General features: G+C 47.1%; 1 protein-coding gene across 2 annotated transcripts in view; it reads right to left on the reverse strand.

Moving 5' to 3' along the window:
* efl1 (elongation factor like GTPase 1) overlaps positions 1–24,882 on the reverse strand; it is a 77,702-nt gene that overhangs the window by 44,268 nt on the left and 8,552 nt on the right. For both annotated transcript variants that reach the window (XR_002062893.2, XM_019361629.2), the window contains 4 exons: positions 24,180–24,279; positions 16,547–16,677; positions 15,536–15,699; positions 14,223–14,358 (listed from right to left, as the gene is read on the reverse strand). Coding sequence is in view for 1 of the 2 variants with exons in the window: in XM_019361629.2 (XP_019217174.1) it covers positions 14,223–14,358; positions 15,536–15,699; positions 16,547–16,677; positions 24,180–24,279 (531 nt within the window). In the remaining variant the exon portion in view is untranslated. The remainder of the gene's footprint in view (positions 1–14,222; positions 14,359–15,535; positions 15,700–16,546; positions 16,678–24,179; positions 24,280–24,882) is intronic.

A 24,882-nucleotide genomic window follows, 5' to 3' on the forward strand; every position in this document is an offset into this window, starting at 1 on the left:
GTTGCATTCAGGAGCACCAAAAACAGAGGGAGGATGAAGCAATGACAGCAAAGTGGTTCGAGGATGTTCACAGTGGGTGGGAAGCTCCACCCCCACACACACTGACAAAGAACCAGGTGAGGCATAATTAGCATGCTGCCCGAGGCTGACAGGTGCTTTTAGCTGCAGGCAGAATCGTCGTGGCACAAAGTTTCAGCAGTCGCCTTAAAAGAAGCCCCAGCTTGAGGCGATCTGATTGGTCCAACCTCAACAGTGTCATCACCTCTGTGTTCAAAGTGAGAGCGAGGAAGACAGGAAATCCTGATCAGGTGATCATTTTAAAGTGAACTTGAATTTCACTGGAAGCCACGGAAGGGAAGCAAAGACAGGGGTGATGTCCAATCACAAAGTCACCAAAATAAACGTTATTACTGTGAGCATCATTGTCTTAAATGGGGACGGCAGGCAGCCAATTAGAGTTCAGCTACAAAAACGAAGGCTTTACCAGAAGTAATGATCTAACTCTTTTTTAAAGACTGCACTACTAACTTTCATTTTAGTTTCTTGCAATGGGCGGGGCTTATAAAGACTGGCAACTTTCCCCTGTAGTATGAAAAAGCTGTTACAGTCCACTGATATTATTCCAGGTACTGAATTTTAAAAAATAAGCCCCTCCCTAAAAAGACCCGTCCCGTTTTACTGTAAGGAACACGGAAGTCGGACAGCAGACGTCCTAAAACCTCAGAAGGAGATGCCTGCTGCGTCTGAAAGAACCAGTCACACCAGCCACATCTGCAACGACTTAATATGTCACACTGAGATGAAGCATCCACCCGTGGCTGGGAAATATCTGTGAGTCACTGACGATAACAACCAGCAAACATTTCGTAACCGTCGTCTTTTCTCAACATCTAATCTCGGTCGATGAATCGTCCTAAAATGAAAGTTGTGCCAATGTCGCAGCATAACGTGTCCGCCTGCTGGCTCCACGTCGTCAACAACATCTGGAAGTTCGTGTTGGACGTTCGACCAAAGGAAGTTTGTGTACAAGAACTGGTTTATATTATTTTTTGGAAAAACAGGGCAGAATAAAAGAAAGTGAAGAGATTAAAAGTGCATTAACAGAGCCTGTTGGTAAGAGTCTCTGTACATGGACATCGTGTGCATTTGATTCCTTCATTGTGAGACATTTAACAAGATTTCTCGTTCCGTAAGAAGAAGACTTCACGTGGAAAGAGGAACAGAAGAAATCATCACGAAAGGTTGAGGCCACGAGCTCTAACGCTCCTTTAGAGCAGATCCATGTTTGTAAACTCGTCCGTTTCTCATTTCAAATGCAAACATTTTACTTGCACAGCAGTAATTATTAAGCTCAGGAAGTGGTGGGCGACGTGGAGAGTAGGTCAGCATAGTTGGGCAGTAAAATTCAAAATTGTGAACTATTGACCTGAACTATCCGAGTTTAACCTTTCTGAAGCCTCTGAGCAGTCCATGAAGTCGTCATGACCTCTGACCTATTGATCCCGCCCTTATTTTTCTGTCAGTCCTGTACAGTAATAAAACTGATTTCGTTTATCTTTGAAATCATTGATGATTTATCAAAATCAGTGCTCTACCGTTCAATTTTATAAAAAAAGATATTTTACGTTTATCTGTTAGAAACATTGAGAGGTTCTTACGCGCTGCTTCCTGAGGGCCGACTGTCGGAAAAAACCTGACACTTGTTGTCGTTGTTATTTATGATGTTACTAATTTATTTTTACACACACACCAACACGGTGTGTGTGTGTGTGTGTGTGTGTGTGTGTGTGTGTGTGTGTGTGTGTGTGTGTGTGTGTGTGTGTGCCCTCTCAATCCTTTGGGTCGAATCCTCAATAAACATAATATCTCGTTTCGCTTCTATGCTGATGACACTCATCTCCCTCTGATTGTTGCCGTTACACGTCCGACCTTCATCCCCGGCTTCAGCTTCCAGCTCCATGACGTTTGATCCTGTCTGATTTCTGCTTTGTAAATAAATCAGAGTTTGAGTTTAAGCGACCGCTGCCACAGAGGACCCCGCCCAGAAAACTCCTCTACACCATCATCGCAAAGCTTTCATGCTGATCATCATCACGTGTGCACAGTCTGAGTCGCAGACACACTCGTGCCTTCAGCTCGGCCACGCCAGGTTACAAACATCAGGTGAAACACCAAAACGTGTCAGAGCTGCTGCTCACGTGGATCATAGTGAAACGATGCATTACACTTTTATCTGTTGAATGTGTTACCTGTTCCTACCTGTTCCTGTTCTCTAAGTCTAAACGGGAATAAGATCATATTTATTTAAATGACGGAATCGTGACTCTTTTCCTCTACGCGCTTCTTTCTTTCCTCTTAGCTACATCTCTCCCAAACAGACAAGCGGCCTTTTAATGTGAGCTTCAAAGATCTTGGCTACAGTTCAGCAAAGAAAAGCAGAGAAGAAAAATCTAGATCAGCCAGGCAGAGAGAGGCAGTGCAGGAGGAAAAGGGAGAGGAGGAGAGGAGGGGGCACGAAGGAGGAGGTGGTCAATAAATTTCCACGGGGAGAGCGAAGGACTGATGAGGTGGAGAATGCTTCGTGGCTGTGGGACCCCAGCAGGGCTCGGCTGGGACTGGAAACTGTGTCAAGGACGACTGAGGAAGAGACGGATGAGTCAGGAGCTGCTGCACGCATGCGGGCCCGGCGTGGAGTCCGATCCCACGTCGGATCGCACCGAAGTCGATTCCTGGCTGACTCACGAGGTCATCAACGGCAGCCTTCTACTGTAGAGACGCAGGTCAATATGAGAAACAACGCGCTCTCCGAAAAACAAATCAAACCTCAGCAAAGTACATCTGTACTCGCTCGGCCAAAGTTCTTTAAAATCCAAGCTTGGCACTGATAGCGAACTTCTTCGGGTCATAGCGGGGAATCGCGAGCGGAGCCTCGACCGCGCCCACGGTTTACTTAGACATGAACGTTTTCTCCTTTTTAACGTCGTTGGTTCCATCTTTGATTAACTGATGAGGATTTTCACTCCATGATTATTATGTCCAAAACAAAACCACATTTTTGGGGGGAAGAATAAGAACAATGTATTCATTCACTGTTGTCCATTTCAAGTCAAAAAGTAAAAGAAAGAAACAAAAGAAGTATGAACCTGACACACAGATATATGAATGCTCAGCCCAGCGTCACCTGAGAACACCTGCGAGTCGAGCTGCAGGCACAGGAGCTAACTGCACCTCTGTGACAGGGCCAGACTACTTCCTGGTGTCAGATCTGTGATCTGCTTGTGATATGGTTACATGAGCATGTTTTCGATGATGGGAATATTCTGTGTTTACCTTCAGGAGTGTCGGGCGTGTCACATCGCTGTAATCACATCACATTTTTCAGTCACGCAGTAATGCTGACGTGTGTGAGCCGATCGCGTGAGAACTCGCAGCTCTGCTACTTTTGTTTTGCTCGTTTCAGTTTTTAATGATTAAAACTTTCCAGTTTCATCACTTTTAGCTTTAATCAGAGTGAGATGTGCTAATGTCACAACAAGGCCACACCCTGACGCTCATCGGTGAACACATGAGGCAAAGCAGAGTGAACTGATGTTTGACTTCATCACCTTCAGTGAAGTTTGAATGAACTGAAACAACCTGTGTCACACTGAGAAACCAGCAGATACGTGTCTGACGTTACGTCGCTCACACGGGTTTGTTCCGTCCTCCGTGGCTTCGAATCGCACTGAGAGCGTTACAGGACTGGGAAGTTTAGATTACATGGAGTTTTGGGAATATTTGCCAGATTCTTTATTTCCTTCCTTCTGTCCAAAATAGACTCTGTGCATATTTTTAGCAGCATGCAGTAAAGAGACGGAGACGCTGCTGTTAGATTTCAGAATGGAGCTGCTGACGGACTCAGCAGCGGTCGGATCAGCCCGACAGTCAGACACTCTGTCTGTCCAGCATCTGGCTGATGCTGTGAGGCCACAGTGCTAACCACCGCGCTGCCCCCTGGGGGGAAACCTCACAGTAAAAATGTGAGTTAGCTGGTTAATAAATTAAACATCAACATCTTCTAAGCTGTGAAACTGAACCAGCTGAGTTTATGGAGCCTGAAGTCACATGGACAGCGTTTCCTGACGGACTTCCAAGTTTGGCTGTTTGGTACGAGAACTGCTCCCAGAGCCCACGAGTCTGTTAATACACTATTTTATAAAAGTTTAAAAAATGAGAAGACTTGACTAGAAGTAGACGAGATAAGCTGATCCAACAAAGTTTTAAGTGTTAACATTGAGACTTTTGTGCTGCTGTTTTCCTATTTCCCCCCAAACACCAACGATAGACGTGTCAGCTGAACTGGCACTACGACACTTCCACTGGAGCGACGTGACGAGTGTCTGCAGAGCTCCAGCTAACGCAAACTGCTCTCAGATGATGACAGAGAAGTCGAGACATGTGAGCTGTTCATTTGAAAGCCACTCTGCTGCCCGGTAAGACGTCTTTCTTCTGTTTTTGTTGCTTGTTACACAAACTATTCAGTTTTTTTTAAACTTGATGACTATTTGAATCTTCAACAATCCCGCCCACCCAACCAAACACTTATTTCTACTATAGAGGAACAAAGATGAAATTCATGCTCTTCTTCTACTCTGGGTGAATCCACTGCTTTCAGCTATAAGCTGAAAAGCAAACAAACGTCTGACAGCACGGAGATGAAATCGATATCAATCATGTGACCGTGAGCCGGACGGCATAACGAGTCTGAAGTGCTGAAGTGTTTTCTTAAGAGGAAAAAGGCGAGCTTTATGCAACCAGGCTAAAAATTCCCCACATACAAGTTTCCTCTTCAAAAAGCAAAACTTCCCAGACAGAAGATTAAAAAGCCAAAACTCCCCTCTGCAGCGACGGGGGTGGGGGCGTCCTACAAAGACGCCTGAACGTCCGAACGCCGCAGGAGACAGCGGCATTATTGACGATGCGAGCTGCACCGAGATGAACCCGGCTGGCCTCTGCCATCACCCCGGCGCGGTTCGCATCAGTAAAATCATTCAGTCGGCGCGTCCTGTTAAAGATCTGGGTCGCTCGTCACCGCTGGCACGCAGAGGGAGAGCCTAATGCAAAACAAATGTTTTCATAAAGTCGCTCAGTGTTGAATCAGCATCATTCGCTTCACTGCGACTGCTTTTTTCTCTCTTTCCCCCTTTTTTCCTCCCCGAGGACCGACTCCAGCCACTCGGGCCGTGGCTCTTCTCGCAGCTGCTTCACATTAGGCCTCGACGATTAGCGCTCGACGCTGCCCACATCTTTAACCCCTTTGACAAACGGTCGGCCTTACTAAGCTCGCCATCAAACGCCATCGAGCCCGCCGTGTACTCTCCCTCAGCTGCGATGGCAGATAAATCCCACCGCCGCTCCGGTGTACGCTGCTAATCGAAAACAGTGAAGAGAATCAAACAAAGGACTTTTGTAAAGGTGCTCAGAGAGTTTCCACGGCTCGGTCAGAACACGCCATCATTTCTGCCGCTAACATGTTCACTGCAGCTCTGCAGGTACAGAGTACAAACAAGGGCAAAATCCTGAGAAACAACTCAAAATGTTCAAGACCAAAGTCCTGAGTGCAGAAGTTATGGATCAATATCGCTTCAACTTTAAGATGACATTTGAAAACATTTGAACTCCTGTGATCAAAAACACCAACATCTCTTCTTGGCCTCAAAAAGTTGATTCTGTCAATCTGGACGAAGCGTGTCGTCACACCCAGGTGCAGCTTTTACTTTGAAGGAGACAACAGCCTCAGTTTCCAGGTCGCGTCGCACTTTTCACAGTTACTGCTTAGCAGATAGTTTGTGTTTGCAGGCGAGTCAGCGTCTATTATTGGCAGCTGGGGCAAAGTAATGGCATCACCCCCAGCAACCACTCACTGACTGAATGCATGCTTCAGGGGGAGGGGTTTCTACCTGAGTGGGTGTTAAAGTGGCCAAAGTTGGGCGAGGGTGTAGCTCTCATCTCCAACAGGTGTTGGATGACGCTGCAGTCAGGCCAGGTAAGTTCTGCCCCATCGATCAGGTGTAACCGTGCAGCGACACTCAGGTAGGTGGGACACGAAAGCCAGGACCCAGAGCTCCCAGCAGAGCTCTGGGTCAGCGTTTATCTGTCAGCGGTTTGAACGTTGCGGCTGTTAGTTCACGTTCAACCTCACCTGCTGACAAGAATAATGATCACGATGATGTGCAGCACCACATGACACGCCGCTGAGATGTGGCAGGTGCGTCCGTACGAGCTTCTGCTTATCAGCTAAAACGGCACTTTAGCTTTCTGCTCCAGATGCTGAAACAGGAAATCAAAACAGTTTCCACAGTTGAAAGGACACCAGTTGACTTTTGTAAATAAACTATGATTTTAAAAAACTGTCTGAGGTGAAACTAAACAGAAAGTCACGTCTGACGATGGGAAACTTGAACACGAGCACGGACAGCAATGTCGTCTCAGTGGTGATGAGGAAAATCAATCGTCGTCGCTCCTGGCTGGTGACTTTTCTCCGAGGTTATTACCAAATGCACGGGGAACCTGAGGCAGTGTTAGGTCAGTGGTTTGATCCCTGGCTGCTCCAGTTTGCATACCGAAGTGCTCCTGGTGCATCGCTAACCCTTTCATAACTAGTTCTGCATGTGACCAGCAGCCGGTCTGTGACGCTGCACTGTGCAAACTGACTGTCTTCATGGTGTCCTGGTTCTTTCCCCGTTGTCCAGCTCAGGACGGCTTCATTTGATAAAAAAAATGTTTTCATATCATTTAATTTGTGAATTGAGAAGCACAACTTGTAACCGTCTGCCTCACACGAGTGAACTGAAGTCTCACTCTGTGCGGAAACTGCATGCAGCGTGTGGGCTGCATTTCATAAATGATCTGGCAACCCGAGTAGCATCAGATGAACACATAAAACGGATGGCTGTGCAAATGAGCACCAGGAGAGAAGAGCAGAAATGACACTAACACGAGCAGGTGTGATTACAAACTGCAGGTGGGCCCAGTGGGCGTGGCCATCGCCGTGTTTTTGTTTCCCTCTGTCTTTATGAAACATCTCCAACACAAGGTCAGACATAAATAAGCAGTGATCTTATGGGACTGTAACAGTGTTTGTGACATGAATAACTAAACAGACAACATTTATATAATAAGAACAAAGCCATAATCATTAGAAGCGTTTTACCCAGAAGACCGATGAGCGCCAAGAAATCCTCCTAAATCACTTTGCTCTGTTTAAGACGAGATGAATCAGACGACTCCACGCTGTGATCGTTTATGTGAGCGCGGCATGAAAATGTGAGCTGCAGGCTGATTTGATGTGGTTAATCTCTGCGAGACAATGTTTTCTAGTTAGCCTCCTGCAGGAGCTGCTAGCATGGGACAGAAGGAGAGAGATCCTCGAGTAACTGACATCAGCCACCGCAGACAAGACGGCAACAAAGAAAAGCGGTCGATAATTATCGCTGTTCAGTGGACCTCATCTCCTGCTTCACATACGTCTGTATCCAATATTTCTATGAACTTCACAGGGAGAACAGGTGACACTGGGTGAAACATGGAATACATCAACACTGCCTACTTCGAATCACCTGCTAACCTATCAAGGATGTCACACAGACTCCACAAACAGGAAGTTCAATCTTCAGTGAGGTGATGATGCTCGCCGCCATGTTTGTGCCTGCAGCGTACCACCTCCGTGCTGCACCACATGTTCACCAGCTTTGCACAAAGACACGGTGGCAGGTAATAATTCTCTCCGGCTCGTTCACCACACACAGAGCTTCAGCACGTGCAGAACTTCTGTGGCATCTGCTCGTCCTCTTAAACTAACACAGAAGTGCATGTGTACTAATCCTCTGCAAACATTTTGAGCCAGCTGAGTTTATTAATACGACACAGAAAGGATCAACTGACCAAACCCCTCTATAAACAACAAACCTGCAGACTTCCAGTGAAACCTGATGCTCACCTGGAGAGGAAAGTGTCCTCCTGAGGCTGACTGAGGACGCGGGGGCAGGGGAGGGGGGTTAAAACTGAACTGAGCTGAAGCGTGATGGGAGGCCTTCATTTCCTGAGGCTGCTGTTTCCAACAGCTGGCAGGAAATAAGGAGGGAAGGCAGCACAATGCTGCGCACACAGCACAGCAGCTGCCTTTCCTTTATCTTTCTGCTTTCTGTTACTCATTTAAAACAGTCGTGATTTTGGGGGGGGGGGTGTCTCACTGCACTCTCAGGACAGACTGTGAGACACACACACACACACACACACACACACACACACACACACACACAGTGTTTTGTCCTGCAGCCTGTGCAGCGTGCCATCATGTGGTTAACTGGAAAATGATGTTTTCCACATCAAATGCTGCATGTTTGTGTATGTTTGTGTGAGAAAGGTGTGTGTGTGTGTGTGTGTGTGTGTGTGTGTGTGTGTGTGTGTGTGTGTGCACGTACGTGTCTGTGCACGCGTGCACGTGCGTGTCCTCCCCTCTCCAATTACTTGCTCCAGCCGTCAGATAATAATGGGGGTTTAATCAAGGCCAAGCCTGGTGGGGTTTACACACATTGGTGCGCTGCTGGCAACTTCCTCCCTGCCCGCAGTCCACTAACAGGACAGGAATGATGGCTCCCACATGGCCCGAACACTCACAGAGAGACAGAGTATGTTTTCATAGATCTGAGAAGAACAGAAATTGTTTCCACCCTGCCTGCCACCGCTTCAGCTTTCTGCTTAGTCATCAGGCTTCTCAGAAGAACGCACCGAGATCCCCGAAGAAACGAGCTGACTGTGTCTTATTTCAGCGTTACTAACCATCACGGTTACAAAGAAAACGGAGACAATGTCTTCCCTCGGGAGGTTTTACACTGAATCAATCTGCGGTGAACACCCAGCAGCTCTCACCGAGTGCTGCACAGGACAGACGAGAAGGCTGGAGGTGTTTCAGAGAGGTGGGGGTCAAAGGGCAAAGAAACAGAACAAACTTATCTTAATCCTGACAGCTCGACAGCCAGCAAACAACTTTTACACAACTCAAGTTTACAGGACAGGAAGCGACTGTGACACGTTCAGCTGTTTCACTGTAGCGACCTCAGAGGGGCTGAATACCAAAGTGTGAAAAAACATTTTCACCAGTGTGATCACTGGTGAATGAAAAATCATCCCCTTTATTGGGATATAACAGGACACTGTGGGTGTTTTTATTCAGTCTCAGAACTCTGCTCAATGTTTCCTTCAAGACTGAAAAACTCAGCAGGAAAGAGCTTCGTCCATCTTTATTAAATGTTTCCTTCCTTTCAACACAAGGAAAAAAGAAGTGGAAGAACCTGAAAGAGAGAAACTGAAGAGAATCCACACATCGAACAAACGACAGACGCAACAGGTTTGTGCAGAGAAAGCACCGTCATGCAAGTGTGAAGACTACGATCCATGATGACAACCAAGCACTGCAGGGCCAGTGTGACCCAACGTGGTCAGCAGTCTGTCCCTCGACAGGACCGATCGCTCAAAGATCAAAGTTATTCTAGTCAGAAGTTGTAGCATCCATCACGACTGCAGCGCTCGAGGCTCCTAAAGCAGCACGACTCATTCACACCAGCGCTTCTTTCTACACTCAGGTTCTTCCTATCCAACGCTCGCAGTCCAATCGACACGTCTGAGCGCAACCAGGGCTTCCGGTTCGTCTCAAGCAACCGCCAACCTTCCAACTAGTGGATGACCTGCTCCGCCTCCCGTCTACGGCCACCGTGAGCAAAACAAAAGCAATGAACTCAACGATGTGTGTCGTGAGCATCGCCCGCTCGTCCAGCCTGTGCCACCAGAGCTGCAGTCACATCTGCTTCAAGTTTAAAACATCACATCTGAGCACCGAGGAAATATCAGCGAGTGATTGATGATAACCAGAAATCATTACCAAACGTAAAACCAGCAGCTGGAGGGAACACGCAGACCTGCAACACGACAAACCGTGTTTGTGATTTACCTTCAGTCACTTACAGAAAGTGATTGGTGCCCAATGCTGTGTCTTTTACAGCTGTGCAGGAATCTGTCCCACTCATCTTTGCAGATTTGTTGTAATTCAGCCACTTTGGAGGGTTTTTGAGTACAAACTGCTTTTTAAGGTCGTGCCACAGCATCTCAATCGGCTTCAGGTCAGGACTTAGACTGGGCCTCTCCAAAGTTTCATTTTGTTTTTCTTCAGCCGCTCAGACGTGGACCTGCAGGTCTGTGCTGGATCATTAACTCTCTGCAGCACATTTAGGTTGGCAGGAGGGACAAATACAGACGACAGCCTGAGACGATCGGATTTCTGTTTTTTAAAAAGAACGAAATATTCACAATAACAAGTAAACATGAACCTTTGTCAAACTGTGAAGTCTGGCTGGGAGCTCATTTCAATCTGACTGATCTGCTCTGCAGGCATCCGAATATGATATTAGCAAACATCTTATCAAATTATTAGACCACAAATATTTTAGAAAGCAGTCAAAAACTTGTTGTAAACTAAAATATTATGTTTTTTATTCAGCAAATAAACTGAGCCGACTTCTCTGAGACGTCTGAAACTATTCCAGGAGAACATTCAACCAGTAAAACTCATAAAACTCATAACTGCTAATCAAACAATAATAATAATGATAATAATGTGTGATTTACTCTTACTCTATTATTTCAGCATGATGATTAAAGAGCTTTCACATATAACCCTCACACTGGCTGGTCTAATAACGCACATGACTCACTACATTAAGGTAAATCATTTCATCATTTCACGCAGTGTGTGTCAGTAAAGTTTTAGCATGGAGAGCACAGTCTGCTGTCACAGCAAAAACAAACATCTGTCAGTCCAACTCAGGTTTAACTAATCCGGATCAGAGTCAGTCCGTGGTTCTGAAACAGTCCCAGCTCTGCAGGCCACTCCCGGATCATTACAGCCCATCTGTGAGACGTCAAAGCTGCATAAGGAGACGAGCTGCGATGTCCATTAAAGGGCAGATGGGCTTATTGATAACTTCCTTCGCTGATGCCAACTGATGGCAGCGCGTCGATATCCTAATGCACGCCTGCTTCATTATTCATGACAGCCTCACAGGAGGATTTCACACAGCTCCACCCAGAGCAGCGTCCAGCAGCAATAATGTGAGTCAGATCAATGCTGCACCGGGGACCTCACTGAACGCAGCACACTGGGCCGTCTGCACAGCAAACACAGATTTCAGGCCTGCTGCGTTTGAAGATTCAGAGTCACGTGAAAAAGTAAGTTTTAATACGACTGATCCACGATCCAGCGGCTGGAGATCCTGGTTCAGCAGCAGTGACCTGCACTGATGTTTCTGTGAGTCTGTCTCATCTCTGTGGACAAACTTTGGTCCTCTCTTCTTCTCAGCGATGCTTCAGCTCGTTCAGGTTCGCAGCATTGGTTCATGCACAGCCTCTCAGTCAGGCTCAGGTCTGGACCTTGGACCACTGCAGCAGCTCCGTTCTTTGCTGCTGTGCTGGGATCGCTGTCCTGTTTGGTCCAAGCTTCAGCTGTGGGACAGACGGCCTCACGCTGACTCTAGAGCACTTTGGAATACAGAGGAGTTCCACTCAGTTTGTTTCCTCCGAACCTGCTGCTGTTCTTCACGGACAAACATCTCACTGTGGTCCTGTCTGTCTTCGCTTTGTTCTGATGCTGCTTTGCAAAGCTGAGCCGCGCTGCCATCTTCTTTTTAGAGAGAAGAAGCTTTCTGCTTGAAACTGGGTCCACTGCATCCACTCACAGTGAACTGTGACCAACGGCCATAGAAAGGAAGGAAATTTGGCGACTTACAGCAAGAATGTCGAAATGACTACAGGCGACATGAACGTGAAATGGGCGGGACCCACGATCCACTTTTCCAGCTTCCGGGCGAGCAACTGAAGCAGCTCAAACAGCTTGTCGACTTGTAATCCTGCAGTGGGCTGCATGTGTGACACCCCCACTGTAGGTGATGGGAAACAGGAAGGACCCAAACTTTCTGAATAGTAAACGTCGGGTATTCGTAGCTTGTAGGGACATCTAATTGACATAATGCTTTCCTTAGCCTCTCACCCCAACCATAACCCAACCATAACCCAACCATAACCCAACCATAACCCAACCATAACCCTGACACCAAAACCACATTTGGGCCTCAAAAATGCCTTCAAACTTATGGGGACCAGGATTTTGGTCCCCACAAAGATACAAATACACGCTCACACACACACACACGCGCTCACACACACACACGCACACACACACACACCAATAAGGTGACAAGATCAGAAAAAGAAATTCAACAGTTTGCACATGTCAGGTTTTACCTGCACCACAAACCAAAGCCGTCATAACACAACTAAAAGCACCTCATGCAGGAATGCCCCCGGGGTAAAATGCAAATATGTCTTTTTGTCAAGTTTTGTGTATAATTTTGGTACACAGACACTTTTAATACTCGCCCAACATTGAGTCACGTGTCAGGACGCAGTGATGCTTTCATATCAGCCAAGGTAGAAAAATCTGTGCCAGCAAAAACATGAGTTTATAATAAATATAGAATAAATATAAATAGACCAGAAATGACTCATAAAGAGTCCACGCAGACCCCCCCCCCCCCCCCCCCACACACACATGAGTGTCTGAATGTTTAAATGAAAAAGGTCACTGATGAACATGTTTGCGGTAAAGACACAAAGCCAGCAGACAGCGGCGTCCACCGAGATCACAGAGTCAGGTCAATAACGCGCATACAAGCGTGCGTGAGTGTCAGACGAGCATGCGTACGGTCATCAGCTGAATCAAAGGAAGGAGGTGCATGGAAAAAAGCAGGAGTTCTCACAGAAACTTGGAGGGGAGCGAGCTTTAAAGCCGTGATGTGGGAATCTGGGTTTGAGTCAGAATTTAGGTCACAAGTTTGAGGAGTGAGGTATTCAGAAGAGAAACACATGTCGGGCTGCGGAGTACTGCAGCGTCCCCGAGTCTCTGCTTCTAAGTGACAAACAGACTTCTGCAGCTCCCATTACTGACATTTTTATGATAAGTGAACTATAAGCCCTGCTGACCAGTCTAACCATCACTGACAGCTTCACTCACAGACCGCGTGTTACAGATAAAAGTCTGTGTGCCTTAAACCTGCAGTCTTTCTAGTGCCCAGCAGGGGGCGACTCCTCTGCTTGATTGAATAGAAAACTATAAGAAAATGAGCCTCCTGCTCACCTGATCCCTGATTTCAGTCTCACGATGACTTTATGGATTCTTTTGCTAGTTTGAAGTCTGATGAAGATCCATCAGAGTCACAGGACGTCTGCAAACACACGCCGTCTGTTTGTGATAACATGCTAATTAATACACACACAGCTATTTATATACACAGAAATTCACAGTTACAGTTTGCAGCAGGCCTGCGACTTCCCTGCGTTCACACGAGCACTCCAAGCTCGCTCTGACTCCGAGTCGGATGGTGTTTGTTCGGAGACAGGTTGCTTCCCACCACCTCGGCCTCTGGCCAATCAGTTGCTCACTGCAACTACTTCAGCATCACCTTTGCTGTCCTGTGTGAGAGCCATTAAAGAGTCTCTGTGACTCATGTTGGGGCGTCCACACAGAACAAATGAAAGTTTGATCAGTCAAACCTGAAAGAATGAACCGGCCTTCTGTCATGTACTTACCTGCTCTCACGTCATCTCTACCACAGCTTCTGTGCTTCAGAACAATTTTCCTACTATGATCCATAATTGATACAGTGAATAAAATCATTTCTGCACTTTCAGCTCAGTGTTAGTGGCACACAAAGGATTCAAAGCTCGGTGATTGGCTGTTTCTGAATAGCTCTTTGTGAGTCACTGACTTTGGCACTGATTCATTTCTATACACACTCGTGTACCTCTGCCCTTTTTTAAAATCAAACAACTTTGTGTTGTAACACCTCAGTTCATCCCTGTAGTCATGACTCAGGAGTGATTCATTCCCTTTCAGTACCACAAACCCAACGACATCAAAGGGAAAACTCGACGACGTCTACCTCGGAGAAAGCCCCAAACGCTCCTGTAGGTCGGGATAATCACAGCTCGGAGCCATTAATCCCACTTTACTGAATTAACAAGAACCTCATGTGTGTCAGACGGTTTAGAGCCCAGGTGATATCATGAGTGCTCCGGCGTCACCGAACAACAGCTGCAGCAAGGCGACGACAAAAACAAAGAGACAGATTTACCGAGGACATTTCCTGCGGGGACTTCCTGCAGCTCTTCCAGCTCTCTGCCCATCAGCAGGTAGAGGTTTTCCATGGAGCAACAGGACAGGTGAGGAATCTCAGAGACGTCGTCCGAAGCGCTGCATCCCTCTGGCAGCTGACAGAGGTGAGGGCAGACGAGAGCATCGTTACTGAGACTCACAGGGGAGAGAAACTCAGGTTACTCACATGATTCCTGCAAAGCACACAGGAAGCAGTACACTAAACAGCTTTGAGGATTTATAATGTCTGTTTTACACAAGCTGCAGTTCCACTATGATCCACTAGAGGCTCCAGCAGTGAGTCAGTCCCCATAGACTCCCATGTTAAGACTTGCCAGCAGAATTAAGCATGTTTACAGCCTAATACACAAACTGTTTGGTCTCTGTGGATCATTTCTTCCCTCATAACACCTGTACAGGTGACGATGTTTCTATAACTCACCTGTTTAAAATGTATTAAGGCTTAAAGTTTGCATTATTAGGGGCGTGGCCCCTTTGACAGGTGGCTGTAGCTCCTAGCTGTCTGCTAGCTTCGCCTGAACTGGACCTCTGCACAGTGTTTGTGCTGTTGGAGCCTTTTAATGACATCATGTGACCAATAACATGGCTGCTGTGAGGTCACTGCACTGACAGACTGTCCAAGAATCTGAGCTCCAGGCTTGTTGAGTCAAATTCAGGATTTTAAAGTCTAAACTTGCACTTCACCTTCTTCAGTCTGGCTCGCACAGAAACAAGATGGCGGCTGTCATAATGGTAAAATAAACAAAACTTTATTAACCTTCACATGGCAGTAACAAAGTACCTCACGTGGCTGTTGGAGGAACTGAAAGGCAGTTTTATGTCGGCTCAATTTGCAGTTTTGGACGAGGCTGTTTAATCTTTAGATCCAAGATTATTCAAACAAAGTCCGAGTTAATCCAAGGAAACAAGGAAACAAGGAAACAAGTAGGCTGGCGGTCAGAGTGTCACACACTGATGTAGCATCGAGCCATCCTCACGGTGACACGGAATCGTTCACATTTTGGTGTTAAGACATTAAAAGCTCGAGTCGCTGTTCACTCAATGCTAACCAGATATTTCCCTGTGAGGCTGAAGATAAATGACGAGCACATGAGGCCGAGCAGAGGAACCTGCTGTCAGTCACAGGGTCGTGAATTCTCCTGAGGATCTGCGTCGCTCACACTACCTGTCAGCCTGCATCACATCAGCTGTGCTGGGAGGAAGTCAGTGTGAACACAAACCTGAAGTGAAGGCAGAATCGAAGCAGCTACAGCAGGTGAGTGAGGGGTTTACCGTGCTCAGGCCCTGGGCGGGGTCGTACTTCGGTCCCAGCACGAATACTCTCTGTCCTCTCCTGACCACCCCGCTGTAGACGCGAGCGAACGCCACGAAGGTCTCCTTCGGCTCCTCTTCCTCCTCTGGCTTCGAGTCTTTCAGCGTCAGGTTCTCCATGTTCGCTGAGAGAGAAACGAGATCAGTTCTTGTACGCTGCATATTTATCAGGCGTGACAGCGTGGGCGGACATGTTTTCAGCTTGTGAGTCTGTGCCTGTGTGTTTGCACCGAAACCACTGAAGCACCTCTGAGTTTCTGCGTCTGTCTGACAGATTCTGGCGACTTGATGGTGTCACAACTGTGCAAAACGCCACTTTACAGGTGTGCAGCTGGGTCTATTTAGATTTTGTTAAGCCGGTAAATCTCCATTTTTATCTGGAACTTTACTGATGACAAGTTTGGCTAAGAAGTCACTAAACATGGAGCTTGTGTGAGAACATTTTCATTCCCAGGGCAGATTTCTCCAACTCTGGCTTCCCTTCATTGGCTCCCTGTTAAATCCAGAATTTTCCCATTCCTTGTACTAAGTGTGACTTTGCAATGACAATAAAGAGTTATCTTATCTTACCTGTGGGCGGAGCTACAGAAACTGTTTGAATGGATCCAGATTTGGATTCTTCACCACTGTGACCAACACTGCACACGTCACAGATACAAACTAACCTGAAAACGGCTCCCGCTGCTCTGGTTATCCACGTAAAGCCAAACGCATCTTTGGACGAACAGCATTGGTTCTGAAATGCCTCCGCCCACCCATGCTGTAGTTCCCGCTGCAGTACGTGTGTCTCTGACTACATTTTGCTATGGTGACACACACGGACTCACAAACTGAAAGCTACACGGTCACAGTAACACAAAGGGAACGAGTCTTCCTGCTCTCGCTCACGTTTGTCCCCTCGGAGCATCAGCTGTGTTCAGACACATTAAAAAAGATGAAAGCGAGTGAAATGAGTCACTGAGACGAGCTCACCTGTGCAGAGTCCGGCAGGTGACACGCTCTCAGAGTGGGGGGGCTCTCGGTGGCTCTCTGCTGCCATCCTGTCAGCGTGTCGCCGTCTCGCCTGCTCCCGGCGCTCGGCGATCTCCTCCTGAGTCAGAGGCCTAAACACAGGAGTCCCATCAGACCTCCAGACGCTCCACTATGTTACTGTGTGTTTACATGTTTCATTTCATTTTACTACACCCCGTTTGGTTTGTGCAGGAGAGCTGCAGTAAAATCACTTTTTTGAGTCTCATCCACACAAGCACTTTTTTCTAAGCTTTGCATCCAACACTCACACTCTGCATCAACTCTGTGTTTATGCCCAAGGACACTTCAGCACGCAGGCTGGACTCGAACCACCAACCTAGCAGAAGGCAAACGATATGCTCTACCTCGCCTGAAAAATAAGGAGAATGCACACTGTGTTCTGTAAATGATTTATAAATGATGATTATTATTTACTTTAATACATGTGGAATAATTCTGAACCAAGAAAACTGTCTGTCCCCAAATATGTGTTTTAAAAAATTCCACTGGAAGCTCGGACTGATACGGGATCATGCAGGGTGTGATCTGGGAACAGGAATCTAAAAGTACCCACTTCCTTCTCCCTCCCTGAGCCTGCTTCTGCCGGAGGTTTCTTCCTGTTAAAAGGGAGTTTTTCCTTCCCACTGTCTCCAGAGTGCTTGCTCATAGGGGGTCATATGATTGTTGTTAAACTGGCATCATCGGAGAAGCTGATGATTCTAACCCATCCTCTCAGATCACACCCTGGAAGTCCAGTCCCACCACCTACGCTGCAAACTCGCCACCTAAACTTATGCAAACAACTTCTCCCTCAAGCCGACGCGGCCTTCGTGTGCTGGATCATCGCTGCAGTTTTCACTGAGAGGATCCACAGTTTTCAGCCCCGAAGGTAACGAGTCACTCCTGGCATTCCCGCCTGCATACAACCCACTGCCCAGAACTGAAAATCAGGTTGAAGGATTAGGATCAGGTGTGCTCTGCAGCCGAGCTAGAAGCCGGTCAGAGGTGCAGCAGAAGATTATCCTGAACAGGTTTTTGATGTTTATGGATCGGTTCTGGGAGCAGGTCTGAGAGGCAGCATTGGGGTCTGAGGGGCTTCTGTCAGCACCTGAAACCTTCTGTTCAGAAACCATTTCAAAAACATTCTTGAAGTGGTAGACTTCAAATTCCTCCGATAGAGTTTAAGCTGTAAAAACAGAACATAACTATCCCTGCATTAGTTTTCCTGCATGACCCGTGTGTGTGTTTGTGTGTGTGTTTGTGTGTATATGTGTGTGTGCACGCTGTGCGGTTGGCGTGTTAGCCCGTGTATGCATGTGCATGCCCTCTTCAAACAGACCACAGTGACTATAGCAACACAGCTGCTCACAATAGGCCCGAGTGACGGCATGCAGCACAGAGTTCAGCTCCATGATGACAAACCACTTTAAACAGCCCATAATTTGCCCCTGACAACAGCGGCAGCCCTGCAGACTCACTGAGACTGATTGCACCTCTCTTTAGCATAAATTGGATATAAACGGGGCCGCGGCCCGAATTCAGGATTGTAACAGGAAACCACAAAAGAGCCAGCCCCACTGGAAGACGGCCTGGCCTTAAGAACAAATGGGCTCAGAGTGACTTTCAGTTTAAAGCCGCACGAGTCAGCTTCGCATTATATCCCCCGAAAAGGACAAAGCAGCCAACAGATGTTTAAGCGAAGGTTATCCCTTTAATGACGCGTTTAGATCAAACGCCGAAATAAACACGGCTGTGCACCGCGTTACGGACTTCATCACTTTTCCACAGGAGGTCAAATCAGTCACTCATTGGTAATAATGGGAACGCCAGGACCTGGGTTTTGGCCTCGCCTGCTGCGGTTATGAAGTAATGGCTTCCAAACACTGAGGCTGGATGATCGCGACCACGAGCAGACCTTTTCCCTTTGTGAAGATGGAGAAAAAAGTGTGCTGGAAAATTAAACAATGTATTGATATTAAATCTGTCTGCAAAGCACACTTCACCGCTTTTTACTGCTGAAGGATTTTTATTGGAGATGTCTTCTATTCTGGCTCCAGCGTACGAAAATGAAACTTGGTGGTGACTCCGATGAGATCTGCTCTGACATTTGCATGAAAGACACATAGTGAGATACAGTAAGTTAAAGGCTAAATAAAGCTCAGAGCCTGCTGTTTAGCTGGATGGAGAATTTAGACGAGGATCAGAGAAATATGTTAAGACCGAGGCCTCGGCAGACCCCTCTCACTGAGGCACGGGTTTAAAGAAGCGCCTGGACTGGGACATGGGTTCATTTGTTTAGCAGGTTTTATAATCCTCGATGTCAAAGCAAAGCAGTTCACTGAAATACGAGCAACAAAGCCCATATACAGTCAAATTAATAGTTTTGCACTTTGAGACTTCACAGGCTTCTTTCTGCTGCTCCACAACAGGAGAGCGTCCCCACTCACTGCATGTCCTTAACCACATCCATGACCCGGCACAGTCCCTGTATACCAGGGGTGTCCAACTCCAGGCCTCGAGGGCTGGCGTCCTGCAGGTTTAGATGTGTTCTTGATCCATCACAGCTGATTTAAATGGATAAATGACCTCCTCAACATGTCTTGAAGTTCTCCAGAGGCCTGGGAATGAACTAATCGGGTGTGTTGACCCAGGGTGAGATCTACAGCGTTTCCAGTTATAACGTTTCCACTCTCACCTGTTAGCCAACGGCACAGTGGCGGTCACTGTGGTGCTCGACCAATCCTAGGCAGAAATCTTACTGAGGTTGGGCATGTTTGATCCGACACAGATTTTATGCCGACTGCCCTGCCGTGGACTCACCATATATCCGGGCACCAGAGTACACTGCAGGGTTTTTCTCAACAGTAACCACGGCGTAGAAAGCTCTCGTGGCAGAAAGAGGTGACGGTAAACTTGTGCTTTCTTTGTCCAGAGTTAAAGAGCCACAGCGCCACAAAATGTGAGCAGTCAGGTCGGATCAGATCATGTGAGTCTGCGTATTCTGACCCTGATCAGACCTGCTGCACAGTACTGTTTGTCTTTTTAATGAACATAACTTACAGCCATCGTTGAGTGCACTAGCACGCAGTGGCTCGCAGTGAATCTGCTGAGGTACGATTACAGGACGTGATGTCACAGCTCTTTGGAAAATTAAAAAGTAAAAGCTGCAGCTCATGTCCGACATGTGAGTATTGCAAAGAGTTGAAATAGGAAGAAGTTGAACAAATTCATCGACTTTTATGCATAAAAACATGTCAGGAATCTTTATAATTTTAGTGTCTGCACTGTTACCGTCACCAGTGTTGTTCCAGTTGCAGCAGCAGCTGCATGGCAGACTTATGCATGCACGTGTGAAAGCACATTTCATGCATGCAGCATTTGAGAAAAAGAAATGTGAGCTTTGGGCGCGCTGCAGGATGCTGCGGGTCACGCCCTCGCTATGTCGCCATGTCTGTGCAGATAGTTAGCCAGAGGTGACGGTTCAAACCTGAACTCATTTCCTCCCCTTCTCGAGTTCTGGTCCAAAGATTCACATTTTCAGCATTTACTAACAATTTGGAGCAAATTCTCAGCGGCTCGTTGCACCTGAGCTCTGCGCCCGTCCCTCACACCTGACACTAAACAAGGTGAACCCACAGAGCCGTCTCTGCCTCTGCTCTGTACTGTAAATGCTTCTGTCCAATCACAGTCCTGAGTTTCGCGGGTGCGACGGGGGATCGTTGTCCTCCCTCTGAGTGCATCAGGACCTGTTGAGACGCGTCTCCACTTTGAGAGAAGTGCTGTGTGCAGCGCAGCAGCGACTCCGTTAATTATTTAAAGCTGCTGCCTCAGTCAGGATCCAACAATAATTAATGTTAAGGGTTTTTACAGGTAAGCCTTTAATGAGTGTGCTATCAGACGCTTTTTCACTCGCAGGAGTCGACCGCTCGAGGTCGTTTCCCCTCTACTTTACAGATGAATTATTTTCCTGCAGTCCTGGATGAACATGAATCGTTAGCTGCGATCAGTCATCAGGGCTGCGATGTGCCGATGATTCACAGTCGTTCGTTTTCTGTGTTTCAGAACTTTTCATGTCAAAGACTTCACTGATTTTGGGTCGGAGGTGACGCACAGCGCCAGGACCTGAGTGCTGGCGACAAACAACATGTTTATGAGCCGCCACACAGATGTCAGCAGAGAGCATGCACGCCTGCTGCAGACAGCGGGCAAAGAGGAAAGAAGCTCCCGCAGCTCATTAGCCGGGACCTTAGACAGGTTTTTTCCTTCCAGCCTCACAATATCAGATGACCTTTCCTTCCTTCCTTCTCTCTCTCTTTCCCATACCTCCTATTCCTCATCCTCCAAGCCTCCTCTGACAGCTTGTCTATATCTCCTTTCCTCTGCTTGCCACTGGAAGTGCACTGCTACAGTTTGCAATTAAGATCAGAACTGTGACAGGAAGCTGAGGCTGAATCTCTCTACTCTGCATCAGAAACGCTGCAGATCAAGAAGATGAAAACAGAGGCGGAGGCATGGAGCATATACTGTATGCTATATGCTCACATATACCTCGGCACAAGACCCAGAAAACCCCAAAATAAACTCAGCTTTCCCTCAGACTGATGGAGACCCGAAGGTTTGTTTTGTTTCATTAAACTCCCACAAACCCTCTGAGGATGAGGTGGAAGAACAAAGCTGCGAGTGGCTGCTGGTGATCTTCTGGGTCGACACACGGATCACAATCAGTTATTTTAAACACTAACATCAGCCCACAATTTCCACATTAATGCAAGTAGGAGTCGTTCATCTGAAGTTTGAAAAACAGCGTCTCAGATCTAATCAGCCAATCACGTGGCAGGATCGATCGAAGCTGAAATCACAAAAAAAGTGATTTAAATTGAATATGGCAGCTGAAAACTAGAACTTGTTAAACTTAATAATAGAAGGCACGGTGGTGCAGTGGTCAGCACTGTTGCCTCACAGCAAGACGGTCCGGGGTTCTAATCCAACATCTGGCCACAGCCTTTGAATCGATACTTCCCAGAGCTGGGAGTGTGTGTCTGTGTGCAGCTGGGGAAGGCTCCTGTGACCCTGAACTGGGTAAGTGGAAGAAAATAATAGATCAAAATTAAAAACCAACATCAAACCTGTTTGATGAGCCGCCTCAGCGGTGCGCTCGAAGCTAACGTTCAGGCCCAAAATGCAAAATCATCCTAGACTCAGCTGGAAACCTCCTGCAGACAAAGCTACTCTTTGGCATAAAACGACTCCGGAGCAACCAAACTTCCTCGTATCGTCACGTCCTGCGGGCCGCTCATTTCTGACCTTCCAAATGACCCGACTCGTGAAAATAAGACCCGAGCTAATAAACAGGAATGAATGTGCAGAGCCTCTTTGTGTCAGACTGGTTAGCTGGTACGATTATTAGTTGAGGAACACTGTAATGGAGTTCACAACATCACATTAGAGCTTTTTACGGCTTTGCCACAACTGAGCGAATGCAGATCAGTCAGCAGTGCACAATGAGGCAGAGCGAAGACAACGAGTTCACTCTGGCCCATTAATAGCTTACACACATGCTCCACAGGCCAGCCCATTAAACCAACACTGGGACCAACACTGTAATGACTCCTCGACATCAATCCAAGCCTCCTGTAAGCATCTGCTTCCAATGAGCCGTGGCAGCGATCCACTCCGCGCTGTAACTTGTCATCCTAGCCTTTCAAGCTCGAACACAGCTTCGCTATTCATCTCACTGCAGGAAGTTGAAGACCTTGTCTCCCATCTTCATAAAGGGCTTGAAGACAGATTCGGTGACACCGGGCTTAGATTAATGGGCCAGACATCGAGGAAGGGAGCTGTGTGATGTTAAAGCGTGCTCGTGTCCTAAGAAGAGACAGGCGGGCCAGGATAGGCCAGGCCGGCTCCATCCATCACTGACTGTTGGGGGGTTTGTGGTTTACCCTCAGTTCACCTCTGGGAAGGATGCACAGATCGGAGAGGGCTAACAGCTGTGTCCTACCACCAAACCTCCTGGAGTAAGAGAGAAACTGGAGGTAAAGGTGCTTCAGCGAGACAGAGGCACCGCAGGAAGCCAGGCACAGGACAACACGCTCTGACGTCAGCTTCGGCCTCCAGCACGGAAACCTTTCACTCCTTTCGTTCTGATAATATACGTGGAGCTAAAATAGAGCCGTTTCCAGATGATGGATTTTTTACAAGAAAACACATTTCCTCGCGTCATGACGCGCCTCTGTTTTCACAGGAAGCATTTTCATCCCTGACTGTGTGCTACAGGAAGAGCACTGATTTCACAATAAACAGCAAAACGACTTCAGCAAAAATAATCAGCAGTGTTTCTGGAGACGCATTTAAGATCCTCAAAATACAGACAGTGGGCTGAAACGGCCACGAGGCGTGACAACAGCACCACCTACTGGCTACACGCACACACACACCATAGTGAGGACGTCATGGACTTGATGCTTTCCCCAACCATAACCCAGAAACTGTAACTCTGACACTAAAACCACAATTTGAGTCACAAAGATGCCTTCATACTCGTGGGGACGGGTCCCCACAAAGATATGAATACACACACACACACACACACACACACACACACATAATTACTGACAGTAACGTGTAGCTTCTCAGTCATCCAGGTTCGGCGAATCCTAGGAGCCTGGAACTTCTTTAAGTTCCTTGAATTCAAGGACTTCCTTGAGTTTTTCTTTCCAAGCTCTTTGGATTATGGGCATTAATATTTATATTATAAATCACACAAACACATTAATGTCGGAGGGTGAGATGGCTTTGTGACATTCAGAATCCTCATATATCAGCATCGTTTCCTTAATGTTGCCGTCAGAAACAAAAGCAGCAGAGTTTTAAAGATAAAAGACAGTTTTTGAAAATCTGACCTTTCACGCCTTTAATCTGAGGTCAGAGGTCAGAGTACTGTGATACTCAGAATATGTTGCTCTCTACATTTTGCCAACACAAACAGCTGCCCGGTGAGGGCATCAAATTTTTTTGAACTGTTTCAACAGGAAGTGGCAGCTTGACCCGCCTCACCTCCAAACTCATAGACTGACCCCGTGTTACTGAGAGTTTATCACTGTGCACCAGAACTGGAGGTGCAGAGGAGACACGCATCCCTCAGGCTTACATCAGGACCCATTTCTGCTGTTGCGACACCTTGGATGCACCAAATAAGTCTTAAAGACAGTGACTGACTGAGCGAGCAGACAGCGACTGAGCGAGCAGGCAGCGACTGAGCGAGCAGGCAGCGACTGAGCGAGCAGGCAGCGACTGAGCGAGCGAGCAGGCAGCGACTGAGCGAGCAGGCAGCGACTGAGCGAGCAGGCTCACACTTGCTCTCCAACTTTGAAGCAACCGTTTCAAAGTTAGTGAGACTGCAAACGGTCACAATAATGAGACTGCAGCATTCGAGGTCAGCACCAAGTAAAGTGGATAAAGCTAAAGGGGACAGGCTGTTCTTCTTCTGATGATGAGGATACATAAAGCTTATTGGTGAGAGCTTTGAGTAAATAAGTAATGTTTTACTTTCAGTAACACACCCCTGCATGAACACACACAGACACACAGCTACCTCTGTCTGTGCTGAGGAAGGGCCTTGGCGTCCACGGCAAACATCTTGGACACGAAGACGATGACCGGAGCCTTTTCCTCACTCGAACACTGCAGGAATGCTGGAAAACACCAGGAATGAAGGAAAAGAGTCAAACACACACGACACCTGTCCAAACACAGTGTGACGCTTCAACACGACGCTCAAATCCTTCATCCAAACAGACGACACGCCCGACGCTACAGGTCCTTCATCAGCCTGATGATTACTGCCAGACGTTAAAGCGGATCCAGCACACAGTCACTGACCAATTTTAAAGGTCACTGCAAACAGCTGTTATCTGTGGGTTCAACAATAACTCTTTATAATTACTGATTTTAAGGCATCTAATGGTGATTATTAAGGAGTTGCACAGAGTTATTGATCACAGACTGCATGACGAGGCTCTGCTGAATGCCAGATTAGTCCAAAGTGTCTAAAGCGAACCATAACCAGCCTTAAATGAAGTCAGGTAAATTAAATCAGCTGATGCAGGATCTGCGCTGTTTCCCATATCTGTGCATGTCTGAAGGCCGTGCTTCCTGTTTGATACCAACACGAGGTCAAACAGTCAGGCTGAAAACAACCAGGACAAGATGACAGTAAAATTAGGTCCAAAAATATAAAAGAAAGTAAAAAAGACGTCACAAAAACAAATCTATAAAAATGTTTTTAGTTCATTCGT

This window comes from Oreochromis niloticus, linkage group LG1 (genome assembly GCF_001858045.2).
Source record: "Oreochromis niloticus isolate F11D_XX linkage group LG1, O_niloticus_UMD_NMBU, whole genome shotgun sequence".
Taxonomy (NCBI): Eukaryota; Metazoa; Chordata; class Actinopteri; order Cichliformes; family Cichlidae; genus Oreochromis; species Oreochromis niloticus.